The 18,653-nt window shown below is 34.3% G+C and overlaps 1 protein-coding gene across 1 annotated transcript in view; it reads right to left on the bottom strand.

The window, feature by feature from the left end:
- Positions 1-18,653, bottom strand: part of Copb1 (coat protein complex I subunit beta 1) — a 37,577-nt gene that overhangs the window by 1,463 nt on the left and 17,461 nt on the right. The window contains exons 9-20 of the mRNA XM_077797531.1: positions 18,119-18,226; positions 17,884-18,030; positions 16,770-16,915; positions 14,563-14,659; positions 12,934-13,094; positions 11,801-11,921; positions 8,345-8,572; positions 8,024-8,203; positions 6,114-6,258; positions 3,330-3,449; positions 1,401-1,546; positions 504-593 (exon numbers count right to left, since the gene is read on the bottom strand). Of these exons, the coding sequence (XP_077653657.1) occupies positions 504-593; positions 1,401-1,546; positions 3,330-3,449; positions 6,114-6,258; positions 8,024-8,203; positions 8,345-8,572; positions 11,801-11,921; positions 12,934-13,094; positions 14,563-14,659; positions 16,770-16,915; positions 17,884-18,030; positions 18,119-18,226 (1,689 nt within the window). The remainder of the gene's footprint in view (positions 1-503; positions 594-1,400; positions 1,547-3,329; positions 3,450-6,113; positions 6,259-8,023; positions 8,204-8,344; positions 8,573-11,800; positions 11,922-12,933; positions 13,095-14,562; positions 14,660-16,769; positions 16,916-17,883; positions 18,031-18,118; positions 18,227-18,653) is intronic.

The following is an 18,653-nucleotide window of genomic DNA, read 5'->3' as shown; positions in this document are numbered from 1 at the left end:
TCCTTAGAGTGCTGGCTCCATTTCTGCCTTTCTTTTCTAGTCTTTTTTCATATACTCACAAATAGAACAGAGAGTCATAGTATAATAAGAATTCTGAACTTGTGGGGGGGGGGAATAAAAGAACCCTGAATTTAAGCAGATATATTCTGACCTATAGTCAGAGTCCACTGGGGAAGTCATGGATACTTTCTAATCCAGTAATACAAATAAATTATTTTGGAATAAGCCTCTATCTGAAAAGGGAAGAAAACTGAAAAAAATAATTTGACTATTCTGACTATTCAGTTGGGTAACTGCACCAGGAACAAGTAGGATGATATATTTAAAAAGAAACAGGTAAGTGGATTCAAACATTATATAGGTAACTTGTTTCAGATACTCCAGAACAACACTATTTTTACCAAACTGAATTATAACAAAAACACATTAAAGGAAATATAAGATAACCAGGAATTCACTGTTACTACTCTGTCAAATTTTGAAGTTTCCTAATCAAATTTTACCTTCTCTGGAGTGAGGCACTTCATGTTGGTTGACTTTAATATGTGTTGTAGGTAGTCATTTAAATCAATCATATTGGTGTTAACTGTCACCTACAGAGGAGAAAAAAGTTAAGGAGATCAAAATCCTATAATAAGAAAGTTGTGAATCACTGGTATTTTTAGAACCTCCTTCAACTCTTTAGGAGAAGAGGGTACAACAAAAAAGTAAATGACATCTACAAAATCTAACAACTTGCAGGTTGGTATTAGTACTTTTAGATATAGATAACTTCACAGAAGATCAATGAGGTATATAGACTAGTTCTAATTAAAAAAAAATTGAGGCTGAGCTGGTTATGGTGGCACTCCTGCAATCCCAGTGACTTGAGAGGCTGAGGCAGGAGGCATGCAAGTTTGAATCCAGCCTCAGCAGTTGGTGAGACCCTTAGTAAATGCACAAGACCCTGCCTCAAAAGAAAAAAGAAAGAACTGGTGATGCAGCCCAGTGGTAAAGTATCCTGGTTTAATAACCACTTGAACAAAAACAAAAACCTACCAAAAAAACTTTAAAAAAAGTATCAAGGCTCAAAGAAGCAAAGTTCCTTACAGGCAACAGACTTTTTGCAAGCCCCTTTGGATAACAGATTCAATTTATCATTCATACATGGAAGGGATGGAATATTTAATGTTTTAATCAATGAGATTTATTATTAATTATAGAATTATTAATCAATTTATAACAGCAAATACTAAACTACATACATGATTTCTAATTAAAGCTAATTTATAAGAACAGCTAATAAAGAACTATTTGTTTTTCATGTTTGACATTTTTTAAGTGGAATTAATTTAATCAGAGAATCTTTTAGCACTACTCAAAAGAAAGATTAAGAGGCAAAAGATCTCCCAAAGACTAACTTTGTTTTCCCATTCAAATTCGGCCCACATCTGACGGAATTCAGCATCAGTGCAAGTTGCAGGCTGGATATAGTCCATGATGTCAATGTGGATATCACTGAGGACCACACAATTTCTGTCACTTGCTGCTCCAGAGACATCATAAACTGTAATATACATATATAAAAAGAACCATAATCACACACACATATATATATATATATATAATACCATATATTGGGCTCTATTCTAAGTGCTTTACAAACACTATCTGTTTAACAAACAATCCTGACAGTATTGTTTTCAATCCTACAGATGAGTAAATAAAAACACAGAAGAAATATGTTGCTCAAGGTCATCCAACTGATCAGTGGTGAGGCCAGGATTCAAGCATGCTTTTTTGGGGTTGCTACTAAAAAAAAATTCAATTAACTGTGCAGATGTAAAAGGCACTACAGTGGATACATGAGTAGGACAGAGTACCTACAGTAGGTCCCAATTAAAATTTTTGAATGAAAACTGTTGAACCATAGCATTTAAAACAAGATTATTTGCTTCTATGACTGCCTCTTCCATAGTAGAAAGTTATAATCTAATTGGAATCTACCTTTTCTCTTTTGAACTCTTCTGTCAACATTCCCCCACTTTTTCTATATTCAGAAAAAAGTAAAGGTACCAAGAAAAACCTCCTAAAACTAAATCTCCCTCTCAAGGAATACACTTTCACATCCTTCCTTTTCATATCAGAAGTGCTGCCTCTTTTCAAGATTAGTCTACCTATCATTTATGATCGTTGTTTTGGTTCAGGACTTTACTCATTTAATTGTTATCTCTTTCAGGCTTGGTCTTTACCTTCCCATTCTCTATCAACATTTTCCCCTACATTATATACATATATTCATATATCCAAGGATCTCTTTTCATTATTTAAAAAAAAAAAAAAAACCTACTCCATCCTTGCATTCTTTTCTGGTTATTGCTCTCTTTTAATCCTATCAAAGCCAAGGGCCTACACTCTGAGGCACTGGGTTCAAACCTCAGCACCACATAAAAATGAAATAAAGATATTGTGTCCACCTACAACTAAAAAATAAATACTAAAAAAAAAAAAAAGGTCACAGATGGATAAATCCAAAGGACCCCTCTTTTCTGACTTCATGTTACTTAATCTCTTATGGTTTAGATATTTCTGAAAGATTTTTCTTTACTTTTCTAACCACACTTGAGAATCCTTTATAGGCTCCTCCTCCTCCTCTGACCAAACTTTTAATATTACTGTTTTCCTGCATGGCTTTGCAGAAACCTCGGTGAGAAATGATAGAAGGCTTAAGCCAAGGGAGTTAAATGGCTGAAAGGGAAAGAAGGACCGAAAATAACAGGTGTTAAGGAGATGGTTACTAAACTCTAGGTGTATCAAGTTACTTGCATCTGTTCTAGCTGGCTCCTTATCTATCTGTAGAACACTGATCTTTTAAAATTGTTTTAAAAAAAATATGCTTCCTAAATGAATGCTCCTGTACAAACTAACCACTAGGTTTGAAATACCTATGTGCTTGGTTATAAGTGCTTATATGAAGTTTCAGACTCAATTCAAATGTTATCCTTTGAAAAAACACCCTCTTTCTTTATAAAGCTTTCTCCATTGTTTGCAATTTTTTCCTATATGAACCTAAAGCATTTAGTATATCAACTAAGGCTTATCATACTATTATCCCAGTTATACATTTTTCTATCTATCTTGTTCATTTGTCTGGTGGTTTCTTGAGGAAAGTGACACTATCCAGTTCATTTCTGCACATCTAGAATACAATACATACAAGAGGAAAGTACCTCATAAGTGATACATAAATAGAGTCAAGTCCTAACTTCAAGCCATGTACACAGCTATTCCCTACAGAAATTCTTTAATAAAAATATTCAAACATCACATGCCATAAAACAGTTTCTTACCTATATTGCCAAAAATTATTCCATTTTCTGTTGATGCTACCTTGACATTAGCTTTAATATTTGCAAAATCATGAGGAGCAAGAGTCAAAGGAGATGGCTTTTCCACAAGTTTCAGATCCCCTGGGGGAGAAAGAGTTTGAACATTTTTTTAAAAATTACATATATATGTATATATATTAACCACAAAACATTAAAATATATAAAACTTATGTTTCTAACATGAGAAGAATTATGATTGAAATATTAGGACAAAATAAAGAAATCATTTAAGGGCTGGGGATGTGGCTCAAGCGGTAGTGCGCTCGCCTGGCATGCATGCGGCACAGGTTCAATCCTCAGCACCACGTACAAAAACAAAGATGTTGTGTCCGCCAAAAACTAAAAAATAAATATTAAAAAATTCTTTAAAAAAAAAAAGAAATCAGTTAATATTCTTATTATTCATACCAATCTGCACATTTTGTTTTAAAAGGTAACAGGCATCTCAGGATTAAGTCCATTTAATTATATGTGTATGTGGAGAGGTACTTTAAATATACCATTTGATTTCAGTAAAAGAATACAAACTTCTCAAAAAGCTTAGGTCCTAAGTATATACTCCTTTACAATGAAAGACAAAACAATCTGTAAAAAGACTTAAATTCTTAGAGACAGAGTTCCTTGTATATAGGTATCAAGCTTGCTGAGGAAGACAGGGCAAAATTATGGTTCCCTCAATACCTTAAAACCCTAACTGTTACAGAAGCCAAATGGAATTTGCCGGGGACAGTGCCCTGTTCCTGTATATAATTCACATTTTCAAAACCAGATGTATAAGTGGTGAGAGCAAGTTTGACTCATGTATCTTTATTAAGAAGAAATTAAGACATCACATGTTGCTAACTGCAATAATGATGCACTATTTTAGCTGCTTGTGTACTAACAGGATTTATAAAATACCTAATTCTGAACTAAGACAATTAAAATTAAGTGAGCTACTTGGAGTGTGTGTGTGTGGAGAGATACAGGTATTCATTCACTGAAATTAAATATATTTAAAGTACTTCTCCACATACACTTAAACAGCTCTTATTATATCTAGAAAAACTGACATTTGCTAGATAAAACTCAGAATTGAACCTATTTAATGAGTTAATAGCATAATCATGGTTAAGTATGACAAAGGTTCAGAAAATTGAAGTTGAAGACAAAATTTTAAATTAAAGTTCAAAAAAATCACAAAGGGCTTTTGTAAAGGATCTTTACAATGAAAACTACAGAACCATTAAGAAAGAAATTGAGGAAGACCTTAGAAGATGGAAAGACCTCTGTGTTCTTGGATAGGCAAATTCAATACTGTCAGAATGACAGTACTACCAGATTCCCATCAAATGCAATTTCCATCAAAATTCCAATGACATTATTCATAGAAATACAAAAAACTGTCACAAAATTCATTTGGAGAAACAAGAGGTCCAGAAAAGGTAAAGCAATCCTTAGAAAAATGAAGCAGGAGGCATCATAATACCAGAACTTCAACTAAAACTGGATCAAAGACCTAGGAATTAGACCAGAAACCCTGTACATACTAGAAGAAAATATAGGCTGAACACCTCAACACATTGACTCAGGAACTGACTTCCTTAACAAAACTCCTAAAGCATAAGAAGTAAAATAAAAAATCAATAAATGGGAAGGTATCAAACTAAAAGGCTTCTTCACAGCAGGGCAAACAGGTGTGAAAAGAGAATCTACAGAATGGGAGAAAATCTTTGCCACCTGTACCTCAAATAATTTCCAGGATATACAAAGAACTCAAAAAGCTTAACACCAAAAAAATAAATAACCCAATCAATAAATGAGCAAAGGAACTGAAGAGACCCTTCTTAAAACAAGAAATACAAATGGTCAATAAATATATGAAAAAAATGTTCAACATCTCTAGTAATTAGAGAAATGAAAATTAAAACTACACTAAGATTCCATCCCACCATACTCAGAATGGCAATTATTAAGATTACAAGTAACAACAAATGTTGGTGAGATGTGAGGGGAAAGGGAACACTCATATATTGTTGGTGGACTGCAAATTAGTGCAACCCCTCTGGAAAACAGTATGGAGATTCCTCAAAAAAATAAATGTGGGTCAAGTGACTATTTGACCCACTAGTTATCCCACTCCATGGCATATATCCAAAGGATTTAAAATCAACATACTACAGTGATGCAGCCACATCAATGTTTATAGCAGCACAATTTATAAAAGCTAAGCTATGGAACCATCCTGATGCCCATCAACAGATGAATGGATAAAGAATTTGTAGTATGTATACTATAACTATAGCAATGGAATATTACTCAGCCATAAAGAATAATGACTTTATGACATTTGCCAGTAAATGGATAGGTCTGAAGACTATAATGCTAAATGAAATAAGCCAATCCCCAAACACCAAAGGTTGAATGTTTTTGCTGATATGTGGAAGTTAAACCATAATAAAGGCAGGGAGGACAAGACTAGAAGTTTGGTAGATTAAACAAAGGGCAATGAAGGGAAGGGAAAGAGATAAGAATAGGAAAGACAATAGAATAAATCTAAATGTAATTTTCCTATGTACACATATGAAAATACCTACGTGAATCCTACCTTTGTGTCCACCCATAAGAATGGGCTCCTAATTAGAATAAGATATATTCCATGCTTGTATAACTTTATCAAAATGTAATCTACTGTCATGTATAACTAGTTTAAAAAAAAAAGAATTCTTATACTGAAACCTGTGCACTTATGATAAATTTCCTTACCTAGAGTAGCTAACTCTAATGTGCAGTTCTGCAAAGTATCACTGGTTTGGTTCACGACAAGTACATCCAGGACGATATCATACTGATTGACATGAACATAAGCTTCTGCATATACAGGATCTGAGAAACCTGTCAACTGGGTGACCTGTCAAAACAAAAATAAATGTAATCATAATCAAGGAAATGACACAATTTAACCAAACATACCTTAATCAAATGATTAAGTTTGATTAACAGATGTGCTTAGATTAGAAAAGATATTTTGAGACAGATGTAATAAAATGGTTCTATAATGCAGAAATGGAAACTGAAACAGGGAAAATTAGAAATAATAGGTCCTAAAGCTTAAAAAGTTACCCAAACAATACAGAATTTAAAATTCTAATTTAAAAGATGATATCCAGGCATGTATTGGTTTTTTTGTTTTGTTTTAGTGTTGGAGACTGAACCCAGAGCCTTGTACATGCTAAGCATGAACCCTACCACTGATCTACAACTCCAATCCATCTATTTTTTAAGCTGACTTCATATAAGGTATTTTATAAATGCTGATTAGTAGTTAGTAGTTCAGCGGCAGAAAGATGTTCAATGTTTGGCAAATACATTAAACATTGTCCTAACTCAACAACTGTATACATTTGTATATATTTTCATTTAAATTTCTTAATTAAGTATCTAAACTCAAAATTTGCCCTCTGAAACTCAGGAGCCAAATAAAATTAAGATAATGTGGTAGTCTCTTCTACTCAACTCTATGAAGTAAACAGATCATAACAGCAAGAGATACTTGTAATGTCATCAAAATAAAATTTAAAATGCCTCTCCAAAATTTAAAAAACTCCCAAGATATAGCACTTAAAAAATGTAATATTCGGGCTGGGGCTGTGGCTCAACAGTAGAGCACTCACTTGGCATGTGCGTGCCCTGGGTTCAATCCTCAGCACCACATAAAAATAAAGGTATTGTGTCCTACTACAACTAAAAAATAAATATAAAAAAAAAAAGTCATATAGTCATCAAAAGCATAGGCAACAAAAGAGAAAACAGATTAATTAGAACTTGAAGGATTTGAAGAGACAATCCTCTAAAGAAGTTATACAAATAGCCAATAAACACATGAATAGTTTTTTTTTTTAAACTCCTGGTGGGAGCTGGGGTTGTGGCTCAGCGGTAAAGTGCTCACCTAACATGTGTGAGGTCCTGGGTTCAATCCTCAGCACCACATATAAATAAATAAAATAAAGTATTAAAAAAAAAAAAACAACTGCAGGTGGGGTTGTGGCTCAGAGGTAGAGCACTTGCCTCGCATGCGTGACACACTGGGTTTGATCCTCAGCACCACATAAAAATAAAATAAAGATTTTGTATCCACCTACAGCTGAAAAACAAATATTTAAAAAAAAAAAACAAAAAACAAAAAAAAAAACAAAACCCAAAAAACAGCAGGACAGGGCTGGTGATGTAGCTCAGTGTTAGAGTACTTGCCTAGGACTTGAGACTTTGGGTTCAACCCTGCCCCCAGCACTGTAAAAACAAAACAAAACAGTTGGCCTCAAACTTATGATCCTCCTGTTTCAGCTTCCTAAGCCATTAGAATCACAGGCATGTGCTAATTACTACTTTTTTCTTTTCTTTCTTTTTTTTGGGGGGGGTACTGGAGATTTAAGGCAAGGATGCTTACCCTGAGCTACACCCCCAACCCTTTTTGTTTTTTATTTTGAGACAGGGTCTCATTAAGTTGCTTAGAGCCTTGCTAAGTTGCCGAGGCTGGCCTCAAACTTGTAATCCTCCTGCCTCAGCCTCTCAAGCCACTGAGATTACAGGTGTGTGCACACGCACCCCAACTCTTGATTACTACTTTCTTAAGTAGTTATTTTAAACAATTTACAGTATATTTGATATTTTGTTACCTTGTTAAGTTTAGATGCTAGGGGATCTGCTGCTTCTTTCCTCTGTGTGTTACCCATTGCTGCCAACAAACTCAGCTGAAACTGATCTTCCTTGCAGTTCATTTCATTCTTAGCAGTTAGTTGCATGAAGGAAATGGGGTCATCAGGCTGTACTGTCACATTTCTCTTTTCAGATTCTTTCTGTGTTGAGAAAACAAGACACATGACTTTATATGGAAAGAGTTTTTACAGGCCTTTAATAGGAACAGCCTCATCACATGGGGACTGAAAAATCAACATTAAAAACCCAGAAAGTACTTTTATAACCTTATATTTATTTACCTTTTGAGATAGTTTCTCTTCTTCAAGTTTAGCAGATAGCATCTGAGAAAGGGACTGTCTGCATTCCTTATTAAAAATGTCGTTCATTAAAGGTGAACATTCAGATAAGACCTTGAGGCACAGGGAAATTCTGTCTACATCATCATCAGTAATTGGCTTCTTAGGAAGAGAGGATTTTCCCAAATGAAGGATAGTTGCCATGAGCAACATAGCCTCAGCAACAAAAGACTAGAAAAACAGAGAAACTGGTCATTATGTCATGAATCCCCAAATTGCAGTACTGTTACTTCATAATTCAAGAAATAACTCATAACTCAAGAATAAATCTAATTTTTTATTTCACTTGAATAAGACTTCAAATCCTTTACATTATCTCTACAGTATCCTTTTTGTATACTTCTCCTTTTAAATTCTAACTGCCACCTTTTGAGATTTCCATTAATAGCCTCAAATATGGCCTTATCATATATTGAAAAACAGCAATGCCTTTTTAATGGTTTCTGCTTTCATCCTAACTATAGAAAAATTAAAAGAATGATACACTTCACTAATTGTTGACATTTTGCTATATATGCTTTCTTATTTGCTCATACACATACATTTATTTTTTTATTCATATATGAAAGTAAGATTCTTTATCTCATAACTTCATTAGCATCTATCATCTAAGAATTAGGACAATTTCCAATCAAACCACAATATTATTTTCTTACCAGAGAAATTTAACAATCCCAAATTATATCTACTATATTTTGAAATCAAATCTTCCTATATTGTTTCAAAATGTTTTTACTTTTTAAATCCAAGATCAGCTTCATGCATTTAATTTGGCTATTATTCTGTTTAGTCCCTTTTAATCTAGACCAGTTTCCTGTTTGTTTTTAATTACAGTGACTTTCTTAAAGAAGCCAGACCAACTTATTTTTTTTTTAATAGAACGTTTCATTATTATGGCTAAAATACCAGATACATTATATTTTATATTTCTAAATACAATGTATCAGGAAGCATGTATTGGTTGTTCCACTACTAGTGATGCTAAGTGTGATCACCTATTGCTATCTTAATTTTTATACGGCACAAGCATTTTACTCTGGATGTAAATACCTTCAGTGATTTCCCCTGACCTTCATACTGAAGTCCACATTACTTGGCCTGCCATTCAAAGTCTTCCACAAGTGAATTCTAGATTATTTTTTTCAGTTTCATGTAGCATCATCCTGACATAGATGCTCTATGCCCTTGCCAAACTGCCTGGATATAATACCTTTATTTTATTTATTTTTATGTGGTGCTGAGGATTGAACCCAGAGCCTCACATGTGTGAGGCAAGCACTCTTCCACTGAGCTACATCCCCAGCCCCTTTCATAGTTTTGATTATATCATTCTTTGATTATTTTAGCAATAAAGTAAAAAAAAAGAAATGAACAAAAATAAAATAAAAACATCCATAAATTTACTAATGAAAGTTTTTTTTTTTTTTTCCCCCTTTTTGGTACCAGGAATTGAACCTAGGGATGCTTAACCACTGAGTCCTTTATATTTTTTACTTTGAGACAGAGTCTCATTAAGTTGTTTAGGGACTCACTAAGTTGCTGAGGCTGGCCTCAAATTTGCAATTCTCCTGCCTGAGCCTCCTGAATCATTAGGATTAAAGAAAATGCACCAATATGCCTGTTCCATGGAAAGATTTTAAAAATGAAAGCAAAGAGTTTAAGAAAAATAAAAGTTGAGAGGTTTTTCACCAGCACATTTGTATTATAAGAATGATCCAGTTGTTTAGGCAGAAAAAAGACTGATGAAAATTTGAATTTTTTGACACAAAGGAAAGAAAAGCACTATAAATGGTAAATATAAGACTTTTCCTCCCTTAAAAAAAAAAAAATCTTTTGGCAGGGCAGTGCATGTCTATAATCCCAGTTACCATCAGCTACTCAGGTGGCAGGAGGATCTTCAAAGCCAGTTTTGGCAACTTAACAAGACCCTATCTCAAAAATTAAAAGGGCTGAGGAGTTGGAGTTTTAGGCTCTGGGTTTGATTCCCAGCAGTGCAAAGAAGATAAAAAAAAAAAAAAAAAAAAAAAGTAGCAGAAAATCTTTCAAAGAAAACTGACTATGACAGACAAATGGATAAAAAAACATATACACAAAATGCAGTATTATTCAGCATTAAAAAGCAAGGCAATTCTGATATAAACTACAACATGGATGAACCTTGAAGACATTATGCTAAGTGAAATAAATTAGATACAAAAGAACAAACACTTTATGATTCCTCTAATATGAGGTACCTAGAATTAGGCAAATTTATATAGACAGAAAGGGGGCATGAAAGAATGGAGAGTTACTGTTTACTGGATACAAAGTGTCAGTTTGGGATGATGAGTAAGCCCTGGAGAGGGATGGCTGCACAATAATGTGAATGAATTTAATGCCACTCAACTGTACACTTAAAGTGGTTAAAACACTTAAAGTGGTTATAACATTTTATGTTACATGTATTTTATCAGAATAAAAAAATGAAGCAAAGGGCTGGGGCTGTAGCTCAGTGGCAGAGCACTTGCCTAGCACATGTGAGGCACTGGGTTCAACCTTAGCACCACATTAAAAGCAAACAAATAAAATAAAAGCATGCTGTCCATCCACAACTACAAAAAAATAAATAAATAATAAAATAAAATAAAAATTAAGGAAAAAAGAAGCACCACCCCCCTCGGGAAGGTTCTTGAACTTTGCCCTGTTCCCAACTCTCAACAGCTGTCCCTCCCCACGTTGGTCCAGTCACTGGCAAAAGAAGAAAATGGGGGGGCTGGGGATGTGGCTCAAGCGGTAGCGCGCTCGCCTGGCATGTGTGCGGCCCGGGTTCGATCCTCAGCACCACATACAAACAAAGATGTTGTATCCGCCAAAAACTAAAAAATAAATATTAAAAAATTCTCTCTCTCTCTCTCTTTAAAAAAAAAAAAAAGAAGAAGAAAATGGGGGAAAAATTATGAAAGAAAGAAAAAAAAAGGAATAACTATTTAAAGAAAAAAACAACAATGTATCATAGAGTTCATAACCTGACATGTGAGTATGAATGTAGGACAATGGTCAGAAACTATGATAAAGATATGAATTATCCAAGAGACATTCTGGGAAAAAATAATAGATTTATTTTTTTTGGATGAAGATTCTGGAGAGAGAGGGGCATTTCCTTTACTGGTCCTTGATTAATCCCAGCAAACAGAAGTAACTTCATAAACCCTCTTGTCTCCTCCACTAGTCTACACACGTTATCATTACTGTATTGCTCCATCTATTTTTCACTCAGATTGTACTATTATAAATCCATTTTTCCTATTAAACCATGAGCTCTTTCATTATAGGATTATCTTATGGGGTTCTCACTGTTCAATACATATAATTGGTGCTCAATAATAAATTGGTGAGTACATGTAGAATAAATTAACTTACATTTTGTTTTTTCTTCTCTGGAACCAAAGCTACATAGCGCAATGCAATCTTGGTCAGAGTGGTGGCAAGGGAGGCAGCAACAAAGAAATCTCCATCCAGAAGGAATCCTCTCAGGGGAGGTCTGCAATCCAATGAAGGAAAATGAAAACCACTAACTTCTTAAGCAGCTGCAGCTTTTGTACAAATGATTTACATAAATCACCCTCACTCCCAACCTTCAGTTAAATCCTTCTTTGGCTCTCAAAAAGAAAAAGAATACATGATGTTAATACTTGTCTTCAAATCACTCAAGAGTCAAATGAATGAAAGTAAAAAAAAAGTTTAGTTAAGGAGGCTGAGGCAAGAGGATTGCCAAGTTCAAAGCCAGCCTCAGCAACTTAGCAAGACCCTAAGCAATTTAATGAGTCCCTGACTTAAAATAAAAAATAAAAAGAACTAAGGATGTCATTCAGTGAATAAGCATACTTGGATTCAATTCCTGGTACAAAAAAAGAAAAGAAAAGGGTGTATGTACTGGAGCTAATGACTTTCAAATCCCAGTTTATCTATTTATTTATTGGGTAGGTTACAAACTTCTCTAAGTCAAATTTCTCTTCTGTAAAATGGAGGTGATATAACCAATCTATCTCAAAAGGTTTTTGTCAAGACCATATGAGACAAACCACTTAGCACAATGCTTTGCACATGGTAAGTATTCAATAAATTTTAGGCATAATTTTCATCATCTTCATTACAAAAAAGGAGAGTAAAATAAAGGAGAAAACATTAAAAATGTTATTCCATCAACTGGGGGGAAAAAAACAAGAAGAAATGGAAATCTCCAAAATATCTCTTCAGATACTAATGGGCAACCAAACTCAAATATCATATTTACCTCCACTTCACATTTTCCATGTGAGAAAAATGATTTTAAACAGTCATTTCAGTGAAAACAGAAGAGCAGAGGATTAATACCATCAACACAATTCATGGGGGAAAAAGTAAACACCTTCCTCCTTTCAAGTACTTTAAAGGGCAAAGACTTTCATTTTGGTTACAAAAACAAATGAATAAAAGAAATCATGTGACTGTTTTATACATGAGAATTATAATAAAAATAGTTCAGCTGGCAGGGCACAGGGACCATAAATTACCTGTCTTCCTCTTTCTTGGTGGGTCTAGAACTGCTGAGGGCACTCTGAGTTGCATAAGTACCCATTTCAGTAACCAATTTTTGAACTGGCCCCACAGTTATTTCTTCTTCAGGCTTTAATTCACCAGCTTCTTTCTTTATTTCTGACTCTACAATTGGGATCTAAAAAATCAATTAGAAAAATCAATTTAATAGTAATATGAAAAACAAGCAAAATCATGTTTCTTTGTTTATTTATTATCTGCAATACTATAGATTTTTTTCCCCTTAACTTTATTACCCCTGAATTTCATCCTCAATCCTTTTTAAAATTTTGAGATAGGATCTTGCTCTCACAATTGAGGCTGGTCTCAAACTTGCAATCCTCCTGCCTCAGCCTCCCAAGTTGCTGGGATAATAGGTAGGCACTACAACAAGCTACAAAATCATATTTTTCCTTCCTTCTTAGGAAATGCAATGGGAAGAACAGGGGCTCTGGAGTTGGACATTCTTGGCTTTAAATTTCTCTCTTTGCCACTATACTAGTATATGGTTCTGGAAAGTTAATTAAACTACTTTGAGCCCCAGTTTCTTAATTTGTTAAGTGGAAATCACTTCCATACCAAGTTATTTTCAAGAAAAATGCATTGGCTTTATTCTTCATCCGTTCTCTTGAAAAATTAACCTAAACCAGCACTCATCTTTCTATAAAAAGAAATAAATTTGACTCATTTGTACCAATCACTTCATCAACCATCCTTTTTAATTAACCAAGGGCTACTTTGTATTTATTTAATACTAGTCTAATTTAAGAGTTCTCATTGGGCACTGTGGTGGCACTTCTGTAGTCCCAGCAACTTGAAAGGCTGAGACAGGAGGATTGAAAGTTCAAAGCCACTCTCAGAAACTTAGTGAGGTCCTAGGTAACTTATCGATACCCTGTCTCAAAATAAAAAAGTAAAAAGTGCTGGGGAATGTAGCTCAGTGGTTAAGTGCACCCAGGTTCAATCCCTGGTGGTAGGGGGGAGGGATGAGTGCTCAAGAGTCTTTAATCATTACCAATTTCAACACTTTCTATTTTATAGAGGAAAAAACTAAAATCCAGTTCAGAAACTTAAATTCAAGGTTCCAGAGCTAATTATTGGCAGAACCAAAAGAAGGCACCCCTAATTTTAAGGAATAAATACAAAGTAGCCTTTAAGGCTCAATTATCTGGCTAATTTAAATATATTTTTCAATCTGGTCACTACTAAATAAAAACACAAATGTAAATCATCACATAAAAGATTTTTTTTCTTTTTTGGTGATGCTGGGGATTGAACCCAGGGCCTCTCACATGCTAGGCAAGCACTCTACCACTGAACTATGTCCTTAGACCACTAGATTTTTCAGAAGCATTAATCACCATATAAAGCAAGATTTACACTGACTGTGGCGGTGCATGTTTGTAATCTCTGCAATTTGGAAGTCTGAGGCAGGAGGATCACAAGTTCAAGGTCAGTCTCAGTAACTCCTGGAGACCCTCAGCAACTTAACAAAAACCTATCTCAAAAGAAAAAGGACTACTGATGTAACTCAGCGGTAAAGTACCTCTGAAATCAAGTTCCAGTACCAAAGATAAGCAAGCAGGATTTACTAAAGTAAAACATACCTCTCCAAGGGACCTACGGACTTCCGTCATCACACTTTGAATGTCTTCCTTGGTACTACAGTATTCTCCCAGGATCCATAATGCACCTCGATAAATCCTAGGATAAGAATACAAAATCTGAAACACAGACCTCAAAAAGAAATCCTGAAGCAGAAATCTTTCTTTGTGAATTTAAGCTCAAGTGAAAAAAATAAGATTCTGCAGTTCCAAGGAAGTATGGAAGAATGTTTCATATAGAATGTAACAATAAGTTTTTATTCTTTCCAGAAATCACAAGAAAAATTACTCTTCTCATTTTTCATTAATGGGAAGCTTCTAAAGTTGACAAACCCAGTATTAAAAATAAAATGCCAAAACACTTCCCAGGAAAGTGTCCCTTATGGCAGTTAAGGTAAATTTGGCTTTACCACTTTCTACTATAAGATATGTATTATTTTAATGAAAAACTAATTTACTTATCTGTAGTCACTGAAGAGACAAACAGAACAATATATACAGAGGTGCAAGAACATACATGCTAGGGTGTGTAGCTCAGTAGTGAAACATTTCTTTGGCATGTGAGAGATCATGGGTTCAATCCCAAGCACAGGAAAAAACTAAACAAAATACAGCAAAACAAAACCTAAACACAGCAATGATGACTATAATCCTATCCACCAGGAAGGTTGAGGCAGGAGGAACTCTAGTTGAAAGCCAGCCTGGGCAATGTAGTGAGACCTGTTTTAGAGTGAAGTAAAAAGAGCTGGGAATGGCAGATCAGTGGTACAGCGCTTGCTTAGCATTGAACGTAGTTACGTTCAATCCTCAGTGGGGGAAAAAATAGCAAAAATTCTCTGATTTAAAATGTTAAAGTGGGGAAGGGAGGGGCCTTGGGGTTATAAATGATGGTAGAATATGATGATCATTATTATACAAAGCACATGTATAAAGACACGAATTGGTGTGAATATACTTTGTATACAACCAGAGACATGAAAAATTGTGTTCTATATGTGTAATAAGAATTATAATGCATTTTGCTATCATATATAAAAAAGAAAAAAAGAAAAAAAATGTTAAAGTGGCTAAAGTCTTCACTCTTCTTTTCCCTAAGATTTTAAATTTACTTAGAAAAAAAATCAATTTAGAAACTGAAGTTTTAAGAGTTTATGGCTTTCAATGATATGATTTTTTTTTCCTCTCAGGAAGGAAACAAATCTTACTCACTTCCATGTAATACTTCATATTATAAAGACAATTTTGTATGGGTCCCTTCCTTCTTATCTAAGCAGATATAACTCAAGTCTGTCATAGGGTACTCATCAGATTCTTGTGTGTGTGTGTGTTGGGGTGGGTATTGGGTATTGCACATAGGGCCTTGCACATGCTGGGCAAGCATTCTATCATTGATCTATATTCCCATATTCCTAGCCCTTTTTATTTTTTATTTTTGAGATGAGTTTTACTAAGTTACCAAAACTACCCTCAAATTTGCCATCCTACTGCTTCATCCTCCTGGGTAGCTGGAATTATATGTGTGCTGACACCTGGCCAGCCATCAGATTCTTAAAATGAAGCCGAATTTGCATTCAACAATTCTTTCTTGGTATTGGGGATACAGTCTGGTGGTAAAGTATTTGCCCAACACCATCAAGGTCCCAGGTTTGAGTAACTACCACAAACAAACAATAAAAAACAAATAATCCTTTCTCATTAGTAAGGGCCATCTGAAGAGAAACACACATCAGATTTGGGTTGCATTTCCTATCTTTCTCTTCAACAAATGCTAAATGGGGATATAAATAACAACAATATTTCAAAAATACACCATTTAAAAATATATAAAAATATGCTTCTTAGTCACTTTAGAATTCATACTGTTTTAGAAGAAATCAGAAAGAAAAATCTAGCTAAATCTATAAAATAAATTTAGCTCCTCTCCATTCTATATAATGTTTTATCCAGAAGTAGGAACTGAATCTAGGAGCACTACCATTGAGCTATATCCCCAACTCTTTTTATTTTTTACTTTGAGATAGCTTCTCAAAGTTGCTCAGACTGACCTCAAATTATGAGCCTTTTAATTCAGCTTTCAAAGTAGCTGAGATTACAGGTGTGCCCCACTAAGCCCATCTCTCTCCATTATACTTTCTATCAATTAGCTCTTTGAAGATAGAAATTGATAAAATGCTCACTTGACATTATACCAAAATATATTTTAAACCTACTTGACAGATTTAATAGCATGAAAGACTTCAAGCATCTTCTCAACAATCAGCATTCTCAAACTATCAAAGCGCTGAATGGCTTCACGAACAAACTCCAAGACATCAGCAGCTGCTGCTTCATTACTGTCACTGAGAAATTCCATTAACTAAATGGGGAAAAAAAGAGGCAGGGGAATAAGATTAGCAATTATATGATTTTCAGGAAGAAAATGATCTAAGAAAAGAAGTAAATTAAGATCCAGGAACAGTGGTGCACACCTATAATCCCAGACTTAGGAGGCTGAGACAGGAGGATTCCAAGTTTGAGGCTAGCCTCAGCAACTTAGTGAGACTCCATTTCAAAATAAAAAATAAAAAAGGACTGGGATATAGCTCAATGGTAAAGCACCCCTGTTTTCAATCCTTAGTACCCTCCCATCAAAAAAAAAAAAAAAAAAAATTAAGAAATTTCAAAAGAATGTAACTTTTAAAATACAAAACAAAATGTAAGTAGAGAGACAAGTACTATTATGAAAAAAAATCACAATGGTTTCTCTATATGCACTTAAATTTATTATAAAAATCACTATACAAAGAGAATTTAGAAATCAAGTCAAGGTAGGCTTGGTATCACACATTTATAATCCAAGCTACTCAGCTGAGGCAGGAAACTTGCAAGTTCAAAGCTAGCCTCAGCAACTGAATCAGACTATCTCAAAATAAAATGAAGAGTTGAGGATGTAGATAAGTGCAATGGTAAAGCACTTGCCTAGCATGTGAGATCCTGGGTTCAAACCTCAGTACCACCAAAAAACAAACAAAACAACAACAACAAAACCCACTACAAATCCCATTATAAGAAAAATCATTTTAGAGAAAATGTAAAACTCAGAGGCAAATCTTCAACTATACTAACCTACCTCAAAATATTCTAGTTCTGTAAATTTTTCCCATAACTGATTTTTTCAACTTTTAGAGATAAAACTTGTGGTTTTATCATAAAAAGGACTGGGGTTTTACTTTGAAATTTTGTGGTTCCGGAAAGTTGACATTTAAGATTAACTGTTGAATAATTAAAAATTTTAAAAAATTCCTTCTAGAGAATTTAAAAATTAAGGTCATCAGAATTACATACCACAGGAATAACATTTGCAGCCATATCTGGAAATCGGACAGAGCAGGAATGCAATGTTCGTACAAGGAGCTGTCTGTATTTGTCAGTGTCTTCATGCTCAGAAACATTATTTGTTTTAATCACTTCCTTCTTCAAGACAATAACCAACTACGAACAAAGTAGAAATAAGTAAGAATTACATTGTGTTTGGCCTGACCACTTACAAAGTGGCATCATTTTTTTTTTTTTTTTTTACCTCTTCAACATTCCTAGAAGAAACAAGATCCAACGCTAACTGCAGAGTTTTCTTGCGTACTTCCAAGTCTGGTGTGCTCAATACTCTTAGGATGTCCATTACCAGATCCTAAAAGAGCAAACAATCAAGAATTAACACCAATTTTTCTGGTTATAAGAAGAAAAGCTTAACTGCAGAATGGTTCTATCATCAACTTAATTCTTTGATTAATAATAAATTTACTAGTGGTAAAAGAACTAGACATTTTGAGTCTCCTGATGTAATGTAATAGAACTAATATCACAGATGTTGCATTCAAACTGACAAAGTTTACTCTATCAAACTTTACATCTAATTTACAGTTTTTAGGAAACAGGGAGTCAGAGGAACAAGTTAAATGACACCACAAGAATAACCAGCCAGATTCAGGAAGGGCATTTTATAGGAAGGAGAATTGGTCTTGTCACTTCAACAAATTAGTATCAAGCAAAAAGATACTGTTCAAAATTAAGAGACTGAAAGGACATAATAACCAGAATAATATATCATTATGAAC

This window comes from Urocitellus parryii, chromosome 4, assembly GCF_045843805.1.
Source record: "Urocitellus parryii isolate mUroPar1 chromosome 4, mUroPar1.hap1, whole genome shotgun sequence".
NCBI classification, from domain to species: Eukaryota; Metazoa; Chordata; class Mammalia; order Rodentia; family Sciuridae; genus Urocitellus; species Urocitellus parryii.
Note: the sequence above shows the minus strand (reverse complement) of the source record. Positions and strands in the feature narration are given on the sequence as shown.